Source organism: Dunckerocampus dactyliophorus, chromosome 11, assembly GCF_027744805.1.
Source record: "Dunckerocampus dactyliophorus isolate RoL2022-P2 chromosome 11, RoL_Ddac_1.1, whole genome shotgun sequence".
NCBI lineage: Eukaryota > Metazoa > Chordata > Actinopteri > Syngnathiformes > Syngnathidae > Dunckerocampus > Dunckerocampus dactyliophorus.
In genome coordinates this window covers 25,799,837-25,821,414 of record NC_072829.1, presented here as the reverse complement: position 1 = coordinate 25,821,414, position 21,578 = coordinate 25,799,837, and the positions used below count along the sequence as shown (strand labels likewise).

At 40.4% G+C, this 21,578-nt stretch overlaps 2 protein-coding genes across 7 annotated transcripts; both read left to right on the top strand.

Moving 5' to 3' along the window:
- Positions 1–682: 682 nt before the first annotated feature.
- On the top strand, positions 683–1,891 carry cxcl11.3 (chemokine (C-X-C motif) ligand 11, duplicate 3). The gene is made up of 4 exons (XM_054791482.1): positions 683–804; positions 1,128–1,245; positions 1,471–1,542; positions 1,670–1,891. The coding sequence occupies exons 1-4, from the start codon at positions 741–743 to the stop codon at positions 1,755–1,757; spliced, it is 342 nt and encodes a 113-aa protein (XP_054647457.1). The 5' UTR covers positions 683–740; the 3' UTR covers positions 1,758–1,891.
- Positions 1,892–3,913: 2,022 nt separating this feature from the next.
- On the top strand, positions 3,914–17,842 carry kiaa1191 (KIAA1191 ortholog). 6 transcript variants are annotated; one of them, XM_054791477.1, is made up of 9 exons: positions 3,919–4,068; positions 4,548–4,615; positions 4,727–4,838; positions 6,485–6,672; positions 6,801–6,912; positions 7,984–8,111; positions 12,319–12,482; positions 12,643–12,815; positions 16,811–17,842. In XM_054791477.1, the coding sequence occupies exons 3-9, from the start codon at positions 4,811–4,813 to the stop codon at positions 17,014–17,016; spliced, it is 999 nt and encodes a 332-aa protein (XP_054647452.1). In that variant the 5' UTR covers positions 3,919–4,068; positions 4,548–4,615; positions 4,727–4,810; the 3' UTR covers positions 17,017–17,842. The 6 variants fall into 6 exon arrangements, with proteins under 6 accessions (XP_054647454.1, XP_054647452.1, XP_054647449.1 ...); XM_054791474.1 differs by having other exon boundaries at positions 4,692–4,838; XM_054791478.1 differs by having other exon boundaries at positions 3,951–4,068; positions 4,491–4,615.
- Positions 17,843–21,578: the final 3,736 nt, after the last annotated feature.

Genomic DNA, 21,578 nt, shown 5'->3' with positions numbered 1-21,578 from the left:
AAAAAGTTTGACATCTTTGAGTTCAGCTCATGAAAATGGCAGCAAAAGTGTTTATATTTTTGTTGGATGTAAAAATCATTACATTAGTCATGTGTAACTATCCAGCCTGGGTCTAAATATTAGTTGAATTGTTTTTAACCCGGTTATGTTGACCCTTCTTGCTAACAGGACTGTGCCAAACTATCATGCCATCATTAGATTTGTTGTTGTAGGAACACTATGATTACAAAATTCTGTCTCACGTGCTAAAAAGAACTGGAGAAGCATTCCCCAGACTGTGCATGACAAATGTAGCTTATCTATAAATGATGGAAAACAATGACCTCTGCAAAATCTAAATGGAACGCAACACTAATTTACTGTATGTCAAATGCTCATGTTTGCATCAAAACAGTTTTAAAAGCGTCATACACCAACAAAGGCAGTAGTGGTGCCAGACTTTTGCACAGGAGTGTATAAAATATTACACAGGAGTGAGTTAGAAACAGTAAACAGATGGATAGAAGGATAGATGGACAGGTCGGTCAGTAGGTGCATACGTAGGGTTTTAATGAAAGTGTTTCACTTCTTTAGTTGTTTGGGAGTTTCACTTTCCATACTAAAAATATTGCCTCGAATAGGAAGGGTGCGATGCGTGTGAGTATATAAGGAAGCTTAAACGAGCACAGACTCTAAGTGCTTTGTTTCTCTTCTTGAGCCTGGCATCCTCAGCATCTCCTTGAGCCAACAGACCACCAGTCATGTGCAGCCCTATCAAAGCTATACTCGTCCTGGCTGTCGTCATCTGCATGTCTGCAGCTCAACGTAAGTTTTCACGCTCATTATTGTTAAAGGTTTAAGCTTAAAACATACAGTCATGGAAAAAATGACTAGACCACCCTTGTTTCTTCAGTTTATTGATCCATTTTAATGCCCGGTACAGCTAAAGGTACATTTGTTTGGACAAATATAATGATGATAGCAAATAGTGAAGAAACAAGGGTGGTCTGATCATTTTTTCCATGACTGGATATAAGTTAGCGTTGTGGGTGTTTGGTGGCTTTATCGGAATGGTCGACAAAGTTGAAGTCCCTGTTAGAAGACTACAATTAAACCAAGTGTCTTTCTTTTTCTGTCCCCCTCTCTAGTTAATAAATCGCGGAGTTGTCTGTGCCACGATGCCGCAAACACATTTGACCCGAAGGTTGGGATCAAAGACGTCACAATATATCCAGCCACCACCTTCTGCAACAAAGTGGAGATCATGTAAGATGTTTTCTATGGGAATCAAGATTTAAACGCAGCTCCGAAAAAACAAAGGAAGAGCCTGCTAGGCTTGGACAGCACCAGTCAAAAGTTGAGGCACAAGTGTGTCCAAACGTTTGACTCGTATTGCATAAATGAATAAAAAGTATGGAGAGAATTGCAATCAGGTGTGGTCTTTCACATTGTTCAACATTCTTTTCTCACCTGTGCTGTATATTCCCACAGTGTCACCACAAAAAATGGCTCCGATTTCTGCTTGAAGCCTAAAGCGGTGAAACGTATGCTCGCAAACCTGACGTGAGTACTTCTTCCTCAGCAAGCACACTGCAAACATGAAACATCACAACCAAATTAAACATGAACAATGAGTTTCTTGCATTTGTGGAGACGTGTCAATATGTTTCTTTGTCTTATGTGACTTCAGAAGGAGAAAGGTTCTCTCCAGCAAAGCTGCTGCTGCAGTCGGCACCAGTTCCACCCCAGGCAGCGCTAACACAACTCAACAAGCCTAGAAGATATCGAACATTAAGCAACTGTTCAGCATATGTAAATATCCCGATTGCTCATTTGTTTTGTCATGATGTGAACATACTTTAATATCGCTTCCACTGGAAGGTCTTCTGTTTTTACAAAGCCTGAGTAAATCAACCTGCACTTTATTTTTCAATAAAAAAGGAAAAATAAACATGTATTTATCTCTTGTGCTTGACATATATTTCAAGGAAAACTGCACTTTTTTTGGAATTTTATCCACAATCTGTATGATAGACATGAACACATATGTCCTTCTCTTTCCTGTGCGTTTTAAAGATATTAAAACAGATAGAGCCAGGTCATTACTGCTCGTATGGGACATACTAGTCCTCCTAGAAAATCGACTGAAAAAGTCTCCAAAAAACAACGATCCATTTACATATAATGTGACGTTCATATTAACCAAGCCACAGAGACATTGACATTATTATTATTATCACTGTTGCGCCGATCGAACTACATTACTGCCGTATTGACACTTAGACATAACAGACCAGCTAGCTACTAGCCGGCTAGCAACTAGCTTCACCACAGACTTGCCCGTAGTGCGTCAGCGCCGCGCTCACAACGCCTCAGATACTACTAGAAGGTAAGGCTACATATTCGACATGCCGCCATTGCTGCAGTGTTTTTATTTCTGAGTTTGGAAAAGTGTATGCTAGGTGTAGGCGTTCGATTCTATGACATTGCTTGTCACGTTACAAGGAAGTTCCGGTAATGCTTAGAATGGCCGAAATACACAATACTGTAAGTATTATGTAAGTATATTATCATGAATGTACCTGTTACTACATGGTCAAAGCATGTATATAAAACCATAAAACGTTGTAGGAGGTTTTTGGTGGTGTTTCAAATGCAGTGTGTGTAGGCGGCATATGTGTATCCTATTACGTGCCTTACAGAGCTGTCACTTTTTTATGTGTTTTAAGATTTTTTAAATGCACAGAAAAGAGAAAGACGTGTTCATGTCTCGTGAGACATGAACGAATCGGCTGTAAGAACCGGCTCTTTGAATAGGAGGCGTTTCGCTTCATTGCGAGCCAATTGAGGGCCGATTAGTTTTGTCCTCTTCTTTTTTTCTGTCAGCATGTGACGCCTAGGGGCGGGGTTAAACACACACAGCACACGGAGGAGGAGTCTTTGAATGCCAATCAAGCTGATGTTGTGTTGTTTGAAGTTTGCTAGAAATTTGCATGTAGAGATTTGACCTTGTCTACTGAGATGGGTCTTGTATTTTATATTGTTATATTTTTTGTAGCTGTTCATTGAGGATTTAAATAAATCCATTTAAATAATACACATTTGAAATGATGTATTTTTTAAACTAGTAGCTTTTTTTTACACAATACACATCATGTAGTAATAGTTTAAGACAACAAAAAATTCTGAGGAGCCACTTGGGAGCCGAAAGAGACGCTTCATTTTAGTGAGCCGACCCAAAAGAACCGGGTCTCTAAAAAGAGACAACATTTCCATCACTAATTGTGGATGATGGGCAAAATTCCCCCTAAAAAGTGCAGTTTAAGTATTGTGTCTTGCATCAACAGTGACGCCTTGTGGTTCAAGGCTGGTAATGCAAAAAGGCACATATCACTACGTCATGGAGACTTGGGTTTGTACATGACGACTATTTTTAAATACAAGGGGTCCATTTAAGTTGACAAAGCAGGGATAGTAATTGATTATGGCAAAAGTGCAAAATTTGCTATATCCTCCCAACAGCCAGCAAAGGAATTTCTTGCATTAAATAATTGGATCGACAAAAATACATTACTGGGTCTCACGTGGATAAGATTGGATAAATAAATAGTTACAACTTTGGAACAAACATGTGTAGAACATACTATATAGTTTTGTATGCGTCAACCAAATTAGAGACAAGCTGCTGAATACTCAACAGCATCAGCTGCTGATGTAATGGTCACATACTGTATACACGTGGTCATTGTTAATATGGTATATGTCATTTCATTTTTAAACTCCTGGACTCCTCGCATACGTTTTACTAATCAACACAAACTCCATTCTACTTAATTTGTTCGGTGTGTTCCCGTGTTAATTTCCATCATTCAAGTTCAGTAATAAATTCAGTTTGAGCCGGGTTCTTGTAACTTCCGGGTGTTGCGTTCACTGGCACTGCGTCACGGCGTGATGTGCGTTCTCTCGTTCCGCATGGCCAAAAGTCATGGACGAGCAAACATGCTGCAGTGTTTGCTCTCGCACTCGGTCAAATGTGCCCTAAAACGCAGTGAGTTTATTTCAAGAGAAGGGGTGCTACTAGCAGGTTAGGTAAGTCTCTTGTTGTATTCGACTGTAGAGAGACTACGCTCAGATTATGATTAATGGCCGTTAAATGCATATACATTAGAAAGCATAGCGTTCCACAATGACTGAGCCGCCCTGAAATGCTCACAGAAAGTATTCGAAAAGATATTTGTATAATCACAGCGCTTAAAATATCACATTAGGCGTGCCTTTAGTTCCTTATTCTGCTTTGCCAGTCATCTGCTAACATGTCACATGTAGCTCGCTGGTCTAGGCTTACATAAATTTGATGGCTGACATAGCGCTGTTATTTGGAGAAAGCAGCTATTGCATTATCTATCACCAAATAACAAAAGGTTAAATTCTAGAAATTAAAATGAAATTATCACACAATGAATCAGCTTTGAGTGACAACTGGTCTGCTGTGCCATCTGTTGTCATGCTAGATTGTGTGGTGGACTCTTGAATATCAAATAAATGATGATGACGTATCTGGTCACCAGACTCTGCCTCTATTTGAGGCTGCTCAGAAACTGGACACCACACACAAGTCTGCAGTCAAGACAAACAGGTCTGTTTGGTGTTTTTTTTCTCTGACGTGTAAAACCATTGACAGCTTTTAGTTTCCATCAACCCAAAAATGGCAGATTTGACATTGTGTTGCTGATTGCTGTGGGACTAGTGGACACGAATTTGGACTCCAAAGCAAAGTGGACCTTCTCATTATCACGTACCGGCGTTGACCTCCTCTGACCCAAGTGTTAGAATGGCCTCAAGACAGGGAGACATGCCAGGTAACACAAGGATTTACTGATTTGAGATGGTAACTACACTGATGTTGAATGCAATTTTTATCTGCTTTTGTCGGTGACCTTGGCAAACACTTTGATGTGCACTAGGGGTGCCCCGATCGATCGGCCACCGATCAGTATCGACTGATTTCCGTGAAAGATCACGTGATCGGCATATGCTGATAAATGCCTTTCAACCCGATCACCTGTGGCTAGCACTATTGCAGTCCGCAGCGGTCCTTTTGCGCAGTGTAGTGTCTTGACCGAACAAACGTCAGCGTCGTCCTTCCACGTTCCTTCAAAACAATAAATATTGTGTCTGCTGTGTGGAACTTAACTGCCAACACATGCCACGAAAACTACTGTATCTTGCGAGGGAATTACAAATTGTATTAGTAATTACCTATTTTTTGGGTTCCCTGGCAGTCAAGGGACCTTGGAATTGTCCTAAGCTTTCCCCTTTACACAGCACACCTGGCTAATAGCACTCATCATAAATATATTTTAAAATATATAATTAATCCATGTGATTGGTATCGTCCGATTTCAGTCCTGGATGATCGGTGTTGGAATCGGCGGTATAAAACCCTAATCGGAGCATCGCTAATGTGCACGCAGTGGATCAATAAAGGTTCATGTTTTGCTTGCTGAAATGAGACACTCTCCAAAGCCAGACACTCCAGAAATCGTAAAATTTGTAATTGAACCAAACAAAAACCATCCCATGATTAAAAAGTCAAACCATCATCTTGTGTGACGTCACATCAGCAAATCTTGAGAGAATTCTAATAAATAAAAGGCATAACAACTTGTAATTAGCAGGAAAATGAAAAACATGGCACATTTTACTAGAGCTGCAACAATTAATCACTGAATTGATGATTAATCGGTTATCCAATTCATCTAGAACTATTTTGATATTCAATTAATCATTTTTTTAATTTAAAAATGTAAATATCCTCTGATTTCAGCCTCTAAAATGCAAATATTTGAATTTCGTCAGTCATCCATAAAAGCAGATCTATAATCTTTTTGTTTTAGGCCAAACAAGATATCCACACACATCAGCTTTGACTTTGGAAAACAGTGATCAATATTTTTGTCTCTTTTCTGATGTGTTGCAGACCAAACTACTAACTGTTTGGTGTTTGGTTCATATTGATTTGGTCTGTCTAGGGCCTAACCGATTACTCGAGTATTCAAAATAGCAAGCTTCGGATTAATCGATTAAGAAAATAATAATTTGTTAATTTTAGTTCATGTAGTCTTTTTTTTATGCTTGAAAATATTTAATTTAAGCAAAAAATGTGTAGCATTTGCTTAAATATGCATATTTTTGACTAATAATAGGCTGTATTCAACCACAAAACAGCATGCTTTATGGATCAATATATTTTTAAAGAAAGTGTAATAGAGTGAAGCTGTGAAAGTCGAACTGCAATGTCGTGAAGGACGACTATTATGGTGGTGATCGTTTGAGCCTGAAGCTAATTAACTTACATTATTTCCAATGTGATTTTTTTCCAAATTGCGACCGGAAAATCAACCAGGACCACTGAACGGAGTGTGTCCAGCTTTGGAGACTTCACTAAAAGATATAAAACCAAGGTAAAATGAATGTTGATGTTCTATTTACTACCACGCTCCAGCACTCGAATCTGGATCATCATCCAGATTCTTCGGTGCACCTTTGCCTCCTATTGGATTGACCCGGCACAACATGAGCTACGACGAGCACATGGATATCCCGATGCATTCCCCTCCTCCCGACGTGACCCTTAACAGCCTTTGGAAAGACCCCGTCATCCCACAGCACAAATTTAGGAAAACTGCAGAGGTGCTTTAGAGGTTTTTTTTTTGCACTTCCTGAACCCAAATGGTGTTTGCTATGCATGAAGTACTTCTAAACTGCTGCAAAGGTTTTGTATGTACGCTGGTGCACATTTCATTTGCTTACATAACTAGGAAGGGGAGAGCGGCGCAAAGATGATGACTTTGGAGCGACTGGAGCCAGCTATGTCCCCTGTCCCTGTTGTGAAAGCCAAAGCAAGTTCTTTTATGAGCTCCCTCGCCAACAGTAAGTGAAGAGAACTGACTTGTATGCTGAAATAATTCACTTCCATCACTATATTGCATCGACATGAGTGAAGTGTAGCAAAAATGTGTACTTCTGTGAAAGTGTCAGTCAAAAAGAGCGTTATCTTCGATGCAAAGGCAGAATTTTTGTATTGTACGTCATTCGATCATGCATGTTTAGTGTGCCCAGGGGCCTTAGGTACTTATAAAGCTTGCGTACGCGTCTTCCACGCAAAGTATGGTACTTATAGAAACAGAAGTTGACGTGTGAATGTGTGCACTGTAACGCCACCTTTGTAGTTGGCGTCTGCACTTTTTGGAGACATGGCAAAAAGGCGACGCACATTTTAAGTGGTGACGTGAAATCATATTATGTTAGAAATAAACATGCAGTGGAGGCCAGTAAAGATTTATCCATCATTGCATGAAAACATCATGCTGTGATAGACTTAAAACATTTGTGGAAAGTGTTGTTCTTTGACATGACACTGATGGATATCATTTGTCATTTATCATAAACACCGTTAGGCACGAGTGTATAGTATCCCGACTAAAAGATAAATCAAAAACACAACACAGCGCTTGAATACTTCATTATTTTATTTTATAGTCATGATATTATGTGTTTGATGAATATTAATTATAGCAAACATAATTCTAGGGTTTAAGTTTACAAGGCACAGCTAATACAGTACGTCCTTAGCGCTCCGTTTCTCGGTATTTTTGCAGATAGCGTCAGGGCCGTGTGCATAAACTTTCTCTTTCATTTTCCAAAAATGATGGGCTTTTCTTTAAGTTGTGCTTTGAAATAACACACAAGGCTTTTCTTAAGTTGTGCTTTGAAATAACACACAAGGCTTTTCTTAAGTTGTGCTTTGAAATAACACACAACATTAGTTCTTCTTGAAATAATGTGACCATTTTTGTCCGTACGCACATTTTGGGTTTGTGGCGTACGCAGACTTTATAGTCAGATTTCCACGCACAATTTTATAAGTGACGCCCCAGGGTCTTTCCATAGCACATCCAGGTAATTTAAACTGGCTGTATCATCTTTACATCTTCACACCAGAGCACACCCAAGAGAGCCTCCAAAGCTTTGAGCACCAGGCAGGGTTGACCGACACTGGCTATACCCCCCATAAGGGCCTCTCTGCTGAGGAGACGCGCTTCCACCGTCTGGCTGACAGCACAAAACTTGTGAGTATCAACTTAACAGAAGCTGTTGCGCTTGATATGATGTGGATCTGAAAGTGTGGTTAAATTGTTGCCTTGCATGCTGTAAACATAATCACAAGCAGCATACTAGGAGAAGTAGTTTTTAACTGCATTCAAGAACATGCACAGATTTCTTTCTACCAAAACCAATTTGTTTTGGAAATCATTATTCAAGTCATGCAGTTGTACTCTTGCACACTTAACTTGGAGTCCAATGGCCAGTTAACGCTTTACCCTGCCTCAAATGCACTCCCTGGCCACATCATTAGGTACACCTGCACAATGCAATCCTTTGTGAGCTATTCAAAAGGAGACCCCTGTCATAATATCACTATCATAAGGCTGGACACATTTTGTATTTATGTTCATTAAACAACCACACACAAATAGCGTTTTGAGGATAATACATAATTAATGTAAATAAAGACAAAAAGAGAGCAAAATTGTTCAGTAACACTTTAAAAAGTCAGTACGTACACCATGAATGTGATATCCACTTCCCCGTGGGACAAAAACGAGCTCCGAACTAACCACATTGCTTGTTTTTTTTTAAAAAACAAAAAGACACTTTGGTAAAAAGTCACATTTGGAATCCGAAAACCAGAAGCTAGGCGGATAATTCTAGCTAGCTCCACCAGTGTCAGCTAGGCAAACCGTGAAAATAAAGATGCAAGAAAAGGAAAAGTCGAGCACCGGTGTTTGACAAGGGAGTGATCAAACACGCTGGCATCGATTGGCGTAGCCTGTGTCAAGCTGTCAAACTGAAACCGTTAAGGTTTTACAGACTAATGTTGATTCTTGCGGCAACGCGAGACCAAGTGCGTCCCTTGTCGACTCAGTACGGGCGTTGGCATCCCTACGTGGCACAGCAGACATGCACATTCATGTCATGTTTGTGTTGTCAGGTCGCCGCCGCACGGTGATTGGTTTTTGTGATCGGCTTTGAAAGGCATTAATCAGCATATGCCGATCACATGGTTTTCACGTAAATCCGTCCATAATAATAGGTGACCGATTGATCGGAGCATCTCAAATAAAAACGTAGTTTGCCTTAACATTTTTGGCTTCCTGGAACAGATTAATAGGATTGACATGATTTCTTATGGGAAAAATTGATTCGGTTCACACCCAGTTCGGTTAGAGTCAGACCTTCTGGAACGGATTAATGACGCAAACTGAGGTTCCAATGTATGTGCTGTATGTGTATTACTGTTGGGAATTTTAGCTACATGAGCAAAATTAGCCACATACATGCTGCAGAGTTCAACATTACTGCAAGCTACTGTTGATGAACGTTTTTCAAATGAATACCTCTTCAGCAGTGTCAAGGAAAACTGATCATTATTCCCATCAATGCTGTAATCATAGACAGGGTGCTTATTTACCTAAAATGCCCAATGGGGACAGGATGCTATATTGACACATTTGCATTATTTTTGCTGCTAATTGGATTGAGTCTGTTGAATGGAGACTAAGAAAGAGGCTTATTCACTCAGTATAATGTACAACATTTTAATTCAGAGTTATTTGGTTTGAAGATTGATACACAACCCTTCATTATTTTTTGTGGACCGAAAATCAACACTTTATTGTCAAATTAAACGTTGTTCTATCTTGATCAAGTTTCACTGCCCTATTTCATGCTGTTATTATCAGATCATGAGGTCTGCAGTGCATAATTGTATGATTGCTAATACGTTTTTTACAAGTTTACAAGTTCTATTTAAGAGAGCTCATTGTATAGTGTGGAGTGACAGCAGGGTAAACATGACGCACTAGCTTGGTCGACACATTATGTAACGTGTGCCTCAGCCGCGTTGCTAAGCGACGCCCTTTATAATAAACCCCACGTCACCAACTGTTAGAGGCCCGTTGTGCGCGTTTGTGTCGTTGATATTCTGAATTATGGGCAAAATAAAGAAAGCAAACGCCAGGGAACGTCAAAGAAACACCATCATAAAAAGGTAGGCCACGATGTTTCATATTAACGAGCCAGCGATAGTTTATTTCGGGCACCGGAAGTCAGCCGCAGAGAAGCCATTCTTTGCTAACCAATGCTAACATGGAGGCTAAACTGATTAAAAAGCACAGTAATGTCCGTTTGTGGCACATTTTTGTCAGCCAACACTCAGACCAGCGAGTATTGTAGTGAAGCTGGTTGACAAGTGAGTCGGACAATTTCGGCAGTTAGGCACATTTAGCATGTAGCATGATTAGCTTGCGTCGTAGCTAGCAATGTGCTATGCGGCACCTTGCGCTAGCCTAAATAATGTCAATATTTTATGATCGCAAAAACCACAAAGTCCGAATTAAAAATCTGATATAAACATGGGTGCATTCTGAAGACATGAAATATTTGACTTCGTTAGAGTAACACCGTTCAAAATGCTTTTGCTGTTACTGAAGACCAACTACATTAAACTGAGGTTACACAGTTTCATTTGAGTGGTTTTAATGGAGAAGTTTACATTTAGTGCAGTGCCTGTTTCATTTAGAAACGTAACATGCCTCATAACCGTGTCAACATTCCACCCACTTTACAAGACAACTGATTGGCCCCAAGGAACTTTGACGCACTTCTGTTGTTGGTTTAGCTGTAGGTTAAAACAGCACATTGTTGACCGTGTTATTCTATTGCATATCTGCTGTGGATCAATGATGTGCCTGACAAGTGTGGCCACAAACACGTGCTGATGGCAAAATTGGAATATTTTCATAGTTAAAAAACCTGTTGAAGACCTTCTAAAACAGAGGTGTCAAACTCGTGCCATGGAGGGCCGAGACACTGCAGGTTTTCTTTCCAGCCAGTCACTAAAGCAGGTGATTTTAATGATCAACACCTTCACCTCACCTTCATCAATTAAATCACCTGCTGAAGAAACTGGTTGGAGAGAAAACCTGCAGCGTCTCGGCCCTCCAGGGCACAAGTTTGACACGTGTGTTCTAAAAACGTAAAAACAGTTTTTAGCATTATTAGAGCCCTCTGGACATTAAATAACCCTCTAGTCACTTTTACTGTCAAATTACCCAATATAGTAGACACAATAACAGAAAATAAAACATATTAGACATAAATAAGACATAATATAGATTCAACCTTAGCCTAGCAGTTCCTTGCTGTTTATTTTCTGGACAGCGTACTTCCTGCTGTGGCTATTGTCTCAAATAAAGACATATTAGACATAAATGTATGTATGTATGTATGTATTGTACTTTATTTATCCCACAGCAGGGAAATTCACTTGTTACAGCAGCAAGCAAGATCCGCAAGTAAAGAATACATAGTGACACATGGTTCAAGTGGTGCAGGTGTTGTAGAGCCTGACAGCGGTCGGTATGAAGGACCTGCGGAACCTCTCCTTCTTACACCGTGGGTGTAACAGTCTGCTGCTGAAGGAGCTGCTAAGGGAACCCACAGTGTCATGTAGCGGGTGAGAGGTGTTGTCCATGATGGATGTCAGCTTAGCCAACATCCTTCTCTCCCCCACTTCCTTATAATAACAGAAAATAAAACATATTAGACATAAATAAGACATAATATAGACTCAACCTTAGCATAGCAGTTCCTTGCTGTTTTTTTTCTGGACAGCGTACTTCCTGCTGTGGCTATTGTCTCATCAACGCACCATTACTGACACCTAGTGACCAGTGTAGGGTACCACCTATCAACTCTTGAATGGGTTTTCTTTTTTCTGAATGTCTTAAATTAGGTTTTTTTCATGTAGCAATTTGTATGCTTGAAAATGCTAAATTTAGGCCAATAATACATAAAATTTGATTAAATACGCATTTTTTTTACTAATTGACCATAGTCAACCACGAAGCAGCGATAATGTATTAATTTATTTTGAAAAACCATGATAGAGTGAAGCTGCAAAATTAAAACTGTGAAGTGGCGAGGGATGCCAACAACATTGTCTACAACAACGGTATTTACTGCAAACTTTAGAAAACTTAACTTGCTGTTGTCATGTTTACTTTTAATTTTGACAGCAACCCGTTGGAGCAGTTGAGTAGCAGGGCCTGACTTGAGTGCTCTGCTGAAATATCACTTGATCATCAATTATCATTTTTAATAATAATAAATTATTCTAATAAATAGTACTGGTAATAGTTAAAAAATAATTTCAAGTTTGAGTAATTTTGTGTACATTGTGAGATGATTTTTTTTTTTTTTACTGTTGTGCAGAAGCTGAGAATGTCAATCGGGGACTTCAAGGACGACAGGCTTACAACATCAGCACAATCCACCCCAAGTGGCACCCCCTCCGTCACGCCCTCGGTCACCCCCTCTGTCACACCATCTGTCACCCCCTGCGTCAGTCCCCTTGCATCACCCGCAGTGAGTCGCAGGTAGGCTGCAGAAGTCCATGTACAAGTTGTTCACATTACACCCCGTTGATGGCCCACATGCTTTGTGTCTAAAATTGGCGCTCTGCATCAGCAGTTATTAGCCACCTGGCATATGAGCCGCTTGTTCACAACTCACGCTGTGTCTGTGGCGGGATTGTAGGAGCTGGTTCCAGCGGAGTCCTGCACCCTTTCTTGCACCGTTAGAGTCTAACAGTCCCAACTACACATCAGACATGGGAGGAAACCAAGGAGGAGAGGACAGGTGGAGCTTTTTTGGAACTCGCCCTGTGGTACAGAAGTCCCCCACTCACCCAGGGTCTGACACCGGAACAGGTGAGGGACATCCACAGCTCAGTGCATGCAACAATAACATAGGTCTGGAATACACACAGGCACAAGCATACGCAATGATTTTATCATTATTATAATAGAGAATGTAAAAAGGACCCCATGACAACTTCATCTACTTGTATTTACCGTAATTAGCGGTGTGTAAGACGCAAATGCCACATCCCCAGTGTGAGAATATTTCAGTTTTAAACAGATTGAACAAGGTGAGCGCATGAACACCGACGAACTGAAATGCTGAAAGTACAAAAGGAGCCTTAGTACCGACAGTCAATCAGTGTCACTCGCTACATTGCAAAAGAAGTGCAGGATTTTGGGAAATGTTAAAAAAATGTTTGACAGACAGTACAAATTGCCTGGGAGAATGTACTGTACATGTACAACATGTCACAAACAGCAATTCCTCAACTATATAACCGAGTGAAAGAGGACACGTTGAAGGACATCAGAAACTTTGCATTAAACTCTGCCACCACTGATATGTGGGCCAGCTCAACTATGAGCCCCTACATTAGTTTAACCACATAACTGCGTGCTTGTGTGCGTGCGTGTTTGTGGTTTTTATTGAAGAGTTGTTTTTCTTAAGAGAGTCCATTTTATTTTCATTGAGTTTTTTTTCCTTTTTTTGTATTTTTTAACTTATGTTGTTTGTTTGATTTAAAAGTTTTTGACATTCCAATTACAATGTTAAATACTCTAATTTCAGAAATTAAAGTTTATTGCTTTTGATACAATGTACTCTCATCGCATATAATTAATTTTAAAAAATGGTCTCAAAGAATGTTGTCAATAATATCGTTTATCGACAATAATTTGTAGGACAATTATCGGCCAGCAAAATTGGTGATTATGACAAACCTAGTCACGTTCAAATCTCGCGACATCTCGTATACTTCACAACAGCCATTTTGCGCTTCATGCACACACCCTCATCAGGGAAAATACACCAAGAAATGCATATGATGCAGCTTTCATGTTAAAGGTGATCGATTTAGCAACGTTTGCTCATGTCTGTCAGTGGATCCTGACAACGTGGAGCAGTGACAAAAAATCCACAATCGCCGACAAAGAAGACAGCACAGGCTCAAAGGCTAATTTCCCTCGAGACAAAAGTGACAGCGTGACAACAAAAGAGTCTGACAAAGTGTGTGACGAAGGAATTATGAGGCGTTCGATTCCGACACTGAAGAAGACGAGGAAGGTGAAGACAGCAATGAATGACTTTTCTGGTAGGCTATTGTTTAACTAGCCGAGTTACACGCACTGTTTGGAAAAAGGCATTTGATTAAAAGTAAAAAAAAATCTTTGTATGTAATATTGTTCTTTGTACTAAAAATCCCACGGTACAACTGGGACACCTGTGGCTTATAGACACGTGTGCTCAGTAGTTTGGAAATGATGGTAATAAGATTTGTAAATGTCTTTCACTACATTGCTTTTGATTATGCATACGTAGTACATATTGTTCACATTGGATTCGATCTGGAAAAATAAGTAGGGTTGGGCACTAGTCTCAATCATCAATGGGAACCGGGAATAGCATTCCGATTCTGCCGGGTTTGTTCAAATGTTATAATTTAGATACCTAGTTTTGATGCCCAGTCCACCGACCAGAACAAATGGCCGCAAACATCAACGAAAAAGCTGGCGAGTGCCAACAAAGAAGAAGCAGTGACTACAGTGTTTGGCTTAACTTGATTTAAAAAAAAAAAAAAAAAAGAGGTTGGCTTGGTGCAACTTTTGCAACACAGTGATATCATGCAGTGCCCCATCTTTGACACTCTCCGTCAGACTTCCTCTAAGCAGTCAGAATCAGGGAAGTCAAACAAGAAATGACGTCTGTCTCATGCCATTGTTTCCGAGGGTTTCAGGATGTCGTGGAAGTTCATTGCTAATAAAGGACAGGAGTCACGACTGCAGGGTGCAAGCTTATCCATGCACATGTATGTATTCATGTATGTGAGCGTGTCTCCTTTAGCAAAAGTCAAGAGACCTTCTCAACCCCCACAACAAACTTCTGGACTTCAAAATAAAAATGTGCACTATATACTGTTTACTTGTCATAACAAAGTAAGGATTGGAGCCCTCTAGATGTGAAATAACACCGATAAAGTCACCTTTACACTCATATTACACAATGTAGTAGATAGAATCAAAGAAAATAAGACATATTAAACATAAATAAGATAACAGACTCACACCTTAGCAGTTTCTTATTTTATCTGGACAGTACTTCCTACGGCGGCTATCAGTGTATTGTAATGACAGCTTTAAATGGCTTTACACTCATATTACCTAATATAGTAAACATGATAAGATTAAATAAGCCATTTAAGACGTAAATAAACTCCTGCTTGCGTATGTCACAGTAAATATGTTCCACGGGGGACCTTAGTGGTGGGTGGACAAAGGTGTGGCGGACAAGAAGTGACATCAGAGGTTCAGAGTTGAGTTTTAGCCTGTTGTGGCTTATGGCCCCAACAGTAGTCCTTTATTATTATGATTATTATTTTATTTTTATTGTGCCTGTGAGATAATTTAAACATTTTCTGGCGTGACTGAACAATCACTGACACCCAGTGGCCAATGTAGAGTACTACATTCAAAGGACAGGAGCCATGGCTGCAGGATGCAAGTTTATTCATGCACATGTATGTCAGCGTGTCTCTTGTAGCAAAAGTCAAGAGACCTTCTCAACCCACACAACACCCTTCTGGACTTCAAAATAAAAGTGATGTGCACTGTATACTTACATGTAATAACAAAGTCAGGGTGTCATATGGTAGCTCAAGATTCATAGACAAACCTTTGCCAACTTGTTTGTTATTCTGCACCCAGGTAAGTGCATGTTTAAGTGGCTGCAGCATCACACACTCAACTACCACAAAAACAACGGCATATGTGGAAAGGTTTTTTCATTCGCTTTTTAAAAGTAAACATCTTGTGAAAATGTACTCCTGTGAAAATAGATCTGTGAGAAATTCATTGTAAAGTTGATTAAAAGTTCATATCGTAAAAAAAACATGGGGAAGTTCAGACCGTTCATTCAAAAATAACTAGTTACCCCCCTCATTTAAACCATGCAAACATTTATGACCCTACCTCCCTAGAGGCATCGGAATCAAGAAGGAACTGGAATCGAAACGGGAATAGTTCAAATTCAGACAATTCACAAACCTACAAATGAGTTTTTTATAAAATGTACAGTCTACTTTCACAGTTCGAACGTCACTCTCTCATTCTCGCGGTTTTTCAAAAATGAATTAATAAATGATCGCTGTTTTGTGGTTGACCCATATGATAAAAAAAAGTCATGTAGTATTCTGGTCAGTAGGCATCAGTCATGTTATAGTGATGACACATGACCTTAAATTACATTACCTTTTTTTAATTATTATTTTTTTAAATTTATTTATTTTTATTATTATTTAAAAAAATAAATTTTAGTAATAAAAAATAAATAAATAAATAAATTACCTTCACAGAGTCAGCTATCATGTCCAACATGATAGCTTGAAAAAAAGTTCCCCTCCCATTTCATGTAGAAGTGATACATTTTTGGCTTCTTCCTTTTTCCTTCTTCCCCACTCCGTTTAAAACCCTTAAAGTTTAGAATAAATACATTGGAGTCTAAGCTAGTTAGCTTGCTAGCCTGCCATGCTTAAAGCTGTGGCCATCTCTTGTATCTCTGCAGTGATCCCACAGCCTGCACAATGTGGTGTAAGCAAATCAAAATAGGAGTATAAAGGTTACTATAGGGGTGTTATTTCATATCTACAGAGCTCTAATAATGATGGAAAAAAAGTGTATTTAGAGAGTCATAAACAGGTTTTCTATGCTCTAACTACTAAAAAAAAACTGACTTATCTCGGTGGTGTCTGGAACCAATTAACTGCGATAAACGAGGGACCAATTTTAGTAGATTTATCATCAAAAGCCTTGTTTTAACACTTTGCCTTTCTTCCTTTCCTGCGCTGCAGGCTTTTCACTACAGTCCTACTTTGGCCTTCACAAGTCTTCCACCATTGCAGGCACTGGCTCCCACGACAGCCTGAAGGTGGGGGACACTGCAAACTTCTTGCCCCCCAAGATAGAAATTTCAGGCATGGATGCCGAGCAGGCGCCCCCACGGCCACACAAACTCAAACCTCGGGACATGAATGTCTTAACACCTTCAAGTTTCTGACCACACGCACAAAGATTACATCTCGTGTCCCTTCATTCTCAGCAAATCCAACCTTCTCGTGCTTCCCTTACAAACGGTACTTGGTCCCCTCCAGATCATCCACCTCTAGTCTCAGCTCACCTATAGTATTAAATATGCACTCTTACTTCTTCCAGTGGACTGCAGTTTTGAGTTACACACCTCTTCCATCTCATAGGTCCAAATATGTGGAAAACGTTTTGTTAACCCTTGAGGTTATTGCTAAAAATGTATGTCTATTACTATTATAAGTGGTGCATTGATGTGCATCAATGTGCTGTCCAGGTTCTGCTGTCACTCATGGCATTAGATTGAAGTTGTCTTTGTCAGTTCCCTGCTCAAGCTGTTCTTTTTATAGTGCAGCTTCATACAGCTCTTTTAATCTTTTAGGAAATCAGACTTATAGTTGTGGTTTCCTCTGTTAGCATGAAGAGTACATTGTGGTATCATATTGTGCCTAAGCCTGCAGCATTTTTTCCTTTATCTGAATATTCTGCTTTATTTTACGTGGCGAGACTGCTTACCCGAACAAACATTTTAATTGTCATTAGTTTCACTATTCTTATTGTGCATATTGTAAATGTTAATATGGTATGTCTCATTTTGTATAGGCTCACAATACACTGATATTCAAAGCATTGCAGTGATTGTTTTTTTTTTTTTTTTTTTCAATTTTGTATTTCTACGTGAGACAATCCATGAGTTCTTGGAAGTTTCATTGGAAAATGTTGATCAGTTACTTTATGCCATTGCACAAGGAAGACTGCCCACCACTTGCACGTGTAAATAAATCTATCGACAAACTTAAGCTTCTTTTTCGTCATTAAATCATTTGTGGCATTATTCCAAAGAAGAACCAAAGAACCCCACGTACAAAACACCCTTTATGACTTCCAGTGTTTTTTTTTTTTTTGTGTAAAAAATGTAGATGAAGAAAAAATGTGTGGTTACAGTCAAGCCCAGCACTTCCGAACCTATACAATCAGTAATGGAGAATAAGTATGTACTGTATTGGCTGGTGTTTCACTCTGAAAAGATTGTGGTTCAGTCCTTACCTAGAAAAATTCCATTGGTATAGCTGGTACTAGGGGGCATATCTCTCACCCAGTCAGTAGTCGGGCTGGGGCCGTGGTTTTGTGTACAGTGTCTCGTGTTTGCATCAAAAAGAGAATTTCCTGCTTTGGCATTCATTCTTTTGTGAGCAGTGGAGAAATAAGCAGCTACGGTGTGTTTTTTCCAACTGCCACGTTGGCGACCCTGTTGAACATGCTTCAAACTGCGGAAGATTGTGACTCCTAGGGCCATGCTGACCCAACTCCCACAGCCTGCTGTTGTTTGGCAGAGTTCTGGCAGAGAAACACGGTTTTGTGGTTCCAGTATGTCGAGGCACTGTTCCACTTGAGAGGCGTCACGGCAGACGACTGAAAGTACTCTTTGGTCGTTGCTGCTCTCTTTGGAATTAACATTTTTATTGACATTTCTCTTTGGTGCACCACAACCCAACCCCCTCGTCCCCCACCATTACCTCCTTTCCTTTTCCCCATATTCTCCGCGCCGAGGCCATCACCCCATTGTCCTTAGTTCATAGCAACAATATCACTCATAGTCCATTACAGTCCAGATGATTAAAGCCTTCTGATTGGCCAGTGTCCTTCATGTTCATTAGTCCTTTGTCCAATCAACATTCCCCACAGAATATCCTATAAATCTATCAAATAAATAATAAATGAAATGAATAAGTTAACTAATGTGAGACAAGTAAAACACCATAATAGAATAATCATATAAACACACCAAATCAGTTACATAGGTTCGGCATTTACGTTAATCATTATCAATCTAACTATATTCCTGTCAAAACAATCATCTCAGGACAAATGGTTGCTGCTCTCAACCAGATGTCCACACGCCGTGTCGTGCAGCTGGTGTGCATAACCCCACGAATGGGAAAATTCGACACACTCAAAACAGTTTCTGTCAGCCGCAGAGGGCAGACGTTACATAGATGTTACATCGTGGAGGTGGGAGCAAGTCTGTGTTTTGCAAGTTTGAAGTACGCCTCAAGTCTTCAATCTCAAATCAAATCTCAAAGACGTGCAAGTCCAAGTCAAGACAAGACAGGTCGAGTCAAGTTCAAAGTTATGGGCTTGAGACCTTACAAGTCATAAGCACTGTTATGTTAATATAATGAATGCATTTTGAATAGTTTTATTTTTTAAAGAAAATAAGACTAGTGTGACAAGTGGGTTTTCTTCACAGGGTGGCTGGGCTCTCCCTTAGAAATAAGGTGAGAAGCACTGTCATCCGGGAGAAACTCGGAGTAGAACCGCTGGTCCTCCGCATTGAGAGGAGCCAAATGAGGTGGCTTGGACATCTGGTCCGGATGCATACCGGACGCCTCCCCAGGAAGGTGTTCAGTGCACGTCCGATTAGTTGAAGGCCTCGGGGAAGACCCAGGACACGTTGGAGAGACTATGTCGCTCAACTGGCCTGGGAAGGCCTCGGGACCCGCTGGGAGAGGGAAGTCTGGGTTTCTTTGCTTAGGCTGCTGCCCTGGCGACCCAACCTTGGATAAGCCGGCTGGATGGACAGTGTGACAAGACTTAGTCAAAGAAAAAGAGTGCTCATATAGCATTCAGGATTTAGTTGTTTGTTCTTAAACCTGATTGGGTGTTAATGGATGCATTCTATCGAACACGATTGGCGAAACTCATCGCCAACGCGTACCAACAACGGCTGTGGCCAGCGACACTGGTGAGCGATGTGCTCACATCCAGACCTAATTACGAGTCTTCCATGGTTTTGATTGGAGGGAATTTTGGGGTATCGAAGTAGTTCAGAGGAGAAAACGCGACCAGTATTGATCAAGTTCTCTTGCCAGTACCGGATCTAAAACCCCTAAAGCTCTAAATGTACATAAATGTCCGTGTAAACAACTTTGTTTATTCTGGCGCCAACACGTTTCCATGCCGCTGCTTTGTTGTTCATATCTCTACTTTTAGAAAAATGTCAAATAACTCCGGGAAATCTGACACGGCAAGCGTTCTTCTTCTCCTGCATGTTTACCTGAGAGAATGTGCTCAATAGTATCTTCTCCGCTCATTGGTCGGTCATTTAAACTCCCGCTGATCGGTCCTCGTTTGGGTGACAGCGATGAAAAGTTGACAGATGTTCAACTTTCTTGGGATATCGCGTCGCAAGCCAGTGTGTGCACGATGACACGCACGAGCGCAACATTTAACATGCACAAAATTCACGTGTCGCTTGGCAGGATGGAGACTCACGAGAATCGCCCTGTCGCGCAGCTTCCATCGAAAATGAATGGACGTCACCTCCCGTGTGTCGAGCCCATTAGTCGAATACTTTGAGTGGGGACACATTTTACTCAACACATTCACTGTAAAGCTCAAATATTTTCAAGTCATTAGACTAAAGACTAAGCCAAGTCCGGAATCTTTGATCAGATTCCAAGTCGAGTTGCAACAACATTCTTTGGTAATGTTGTGAAGTCAAGTCCAAAGTCATCAAAATTGTCATTAAATTCCACACCTCTTATAAATGGCACAATACTCATGAGCAAGACCTTTCTAATCCCGCATCAGTAATAAGAGATAGTGATAATAAATGTGTACCTGTATGAGGAATAATAGGATGGGCTTCTGCACTTTGCTTTGTAGGCTTATAATTACAATTACAGTCTGTGACCAGAAGATAGCAGCAGATGCTCATACTTGTGTTCCCCTGTCAATGACATACAGTATTGTGACAACAATGTCTGATGATGAATGAAGTTGTGCTAATAAATAAATTCTGGTTATGAATTTTACATGTTTGAATTGTGAAATAATTTGTAAATTGTCATTTTTTAAAAATACTCAGGCTTTTTTTATTGACTATTTATAAACTTTGTTCAGGTCGGGTCATTGAGGGTAATCAATATGATGCCCTAGCATTATCATAAGTACACTTGCACCGGCTAATGCAGGGGTCACTAACCCGTCGATCTTTGGGACTTTGCTGGTCGATAGCATGAATATTAGAAGAAAATGAAGTATTATTACATCATTGCCCTCCCTTCCGGGAGTGTGACCAATAGCCACGTATTTTGACCACTGAACACGCCCGTATGCCTCGCCGCTCTCCATGCATGCGACATGCAAGCTCCAGCCAAGAGCCCGGTCCTCAAAACCCAGCCGGAGGTACCAGCGCACGCACACCGACTCGCCTGGCCCCACAAGCAACAAGCGTTCCGCGACAAGCTAGCCTGCAGAGGTGACAGAGCACAGCGATGTGCCTGCACACACAACAGTCGTTATTACATGCTAATATGGCTCAAAATCTGCCCTCAAAATTAAGGCACAAATATAACTCCATTGATGTGCACTTCCAAAAAAATCTGGTGACGCGGCTCGTTCGGGCTGACTGTTGTAACACATTGACCAGCCTCTCTCATCTCTCCTCAACCACGATCGCTCGCCCACGACACTGAACCAACAGATAAAGTTGTAGTTTGCTCACAGAGACGACGCCACAAGCCTGACCCC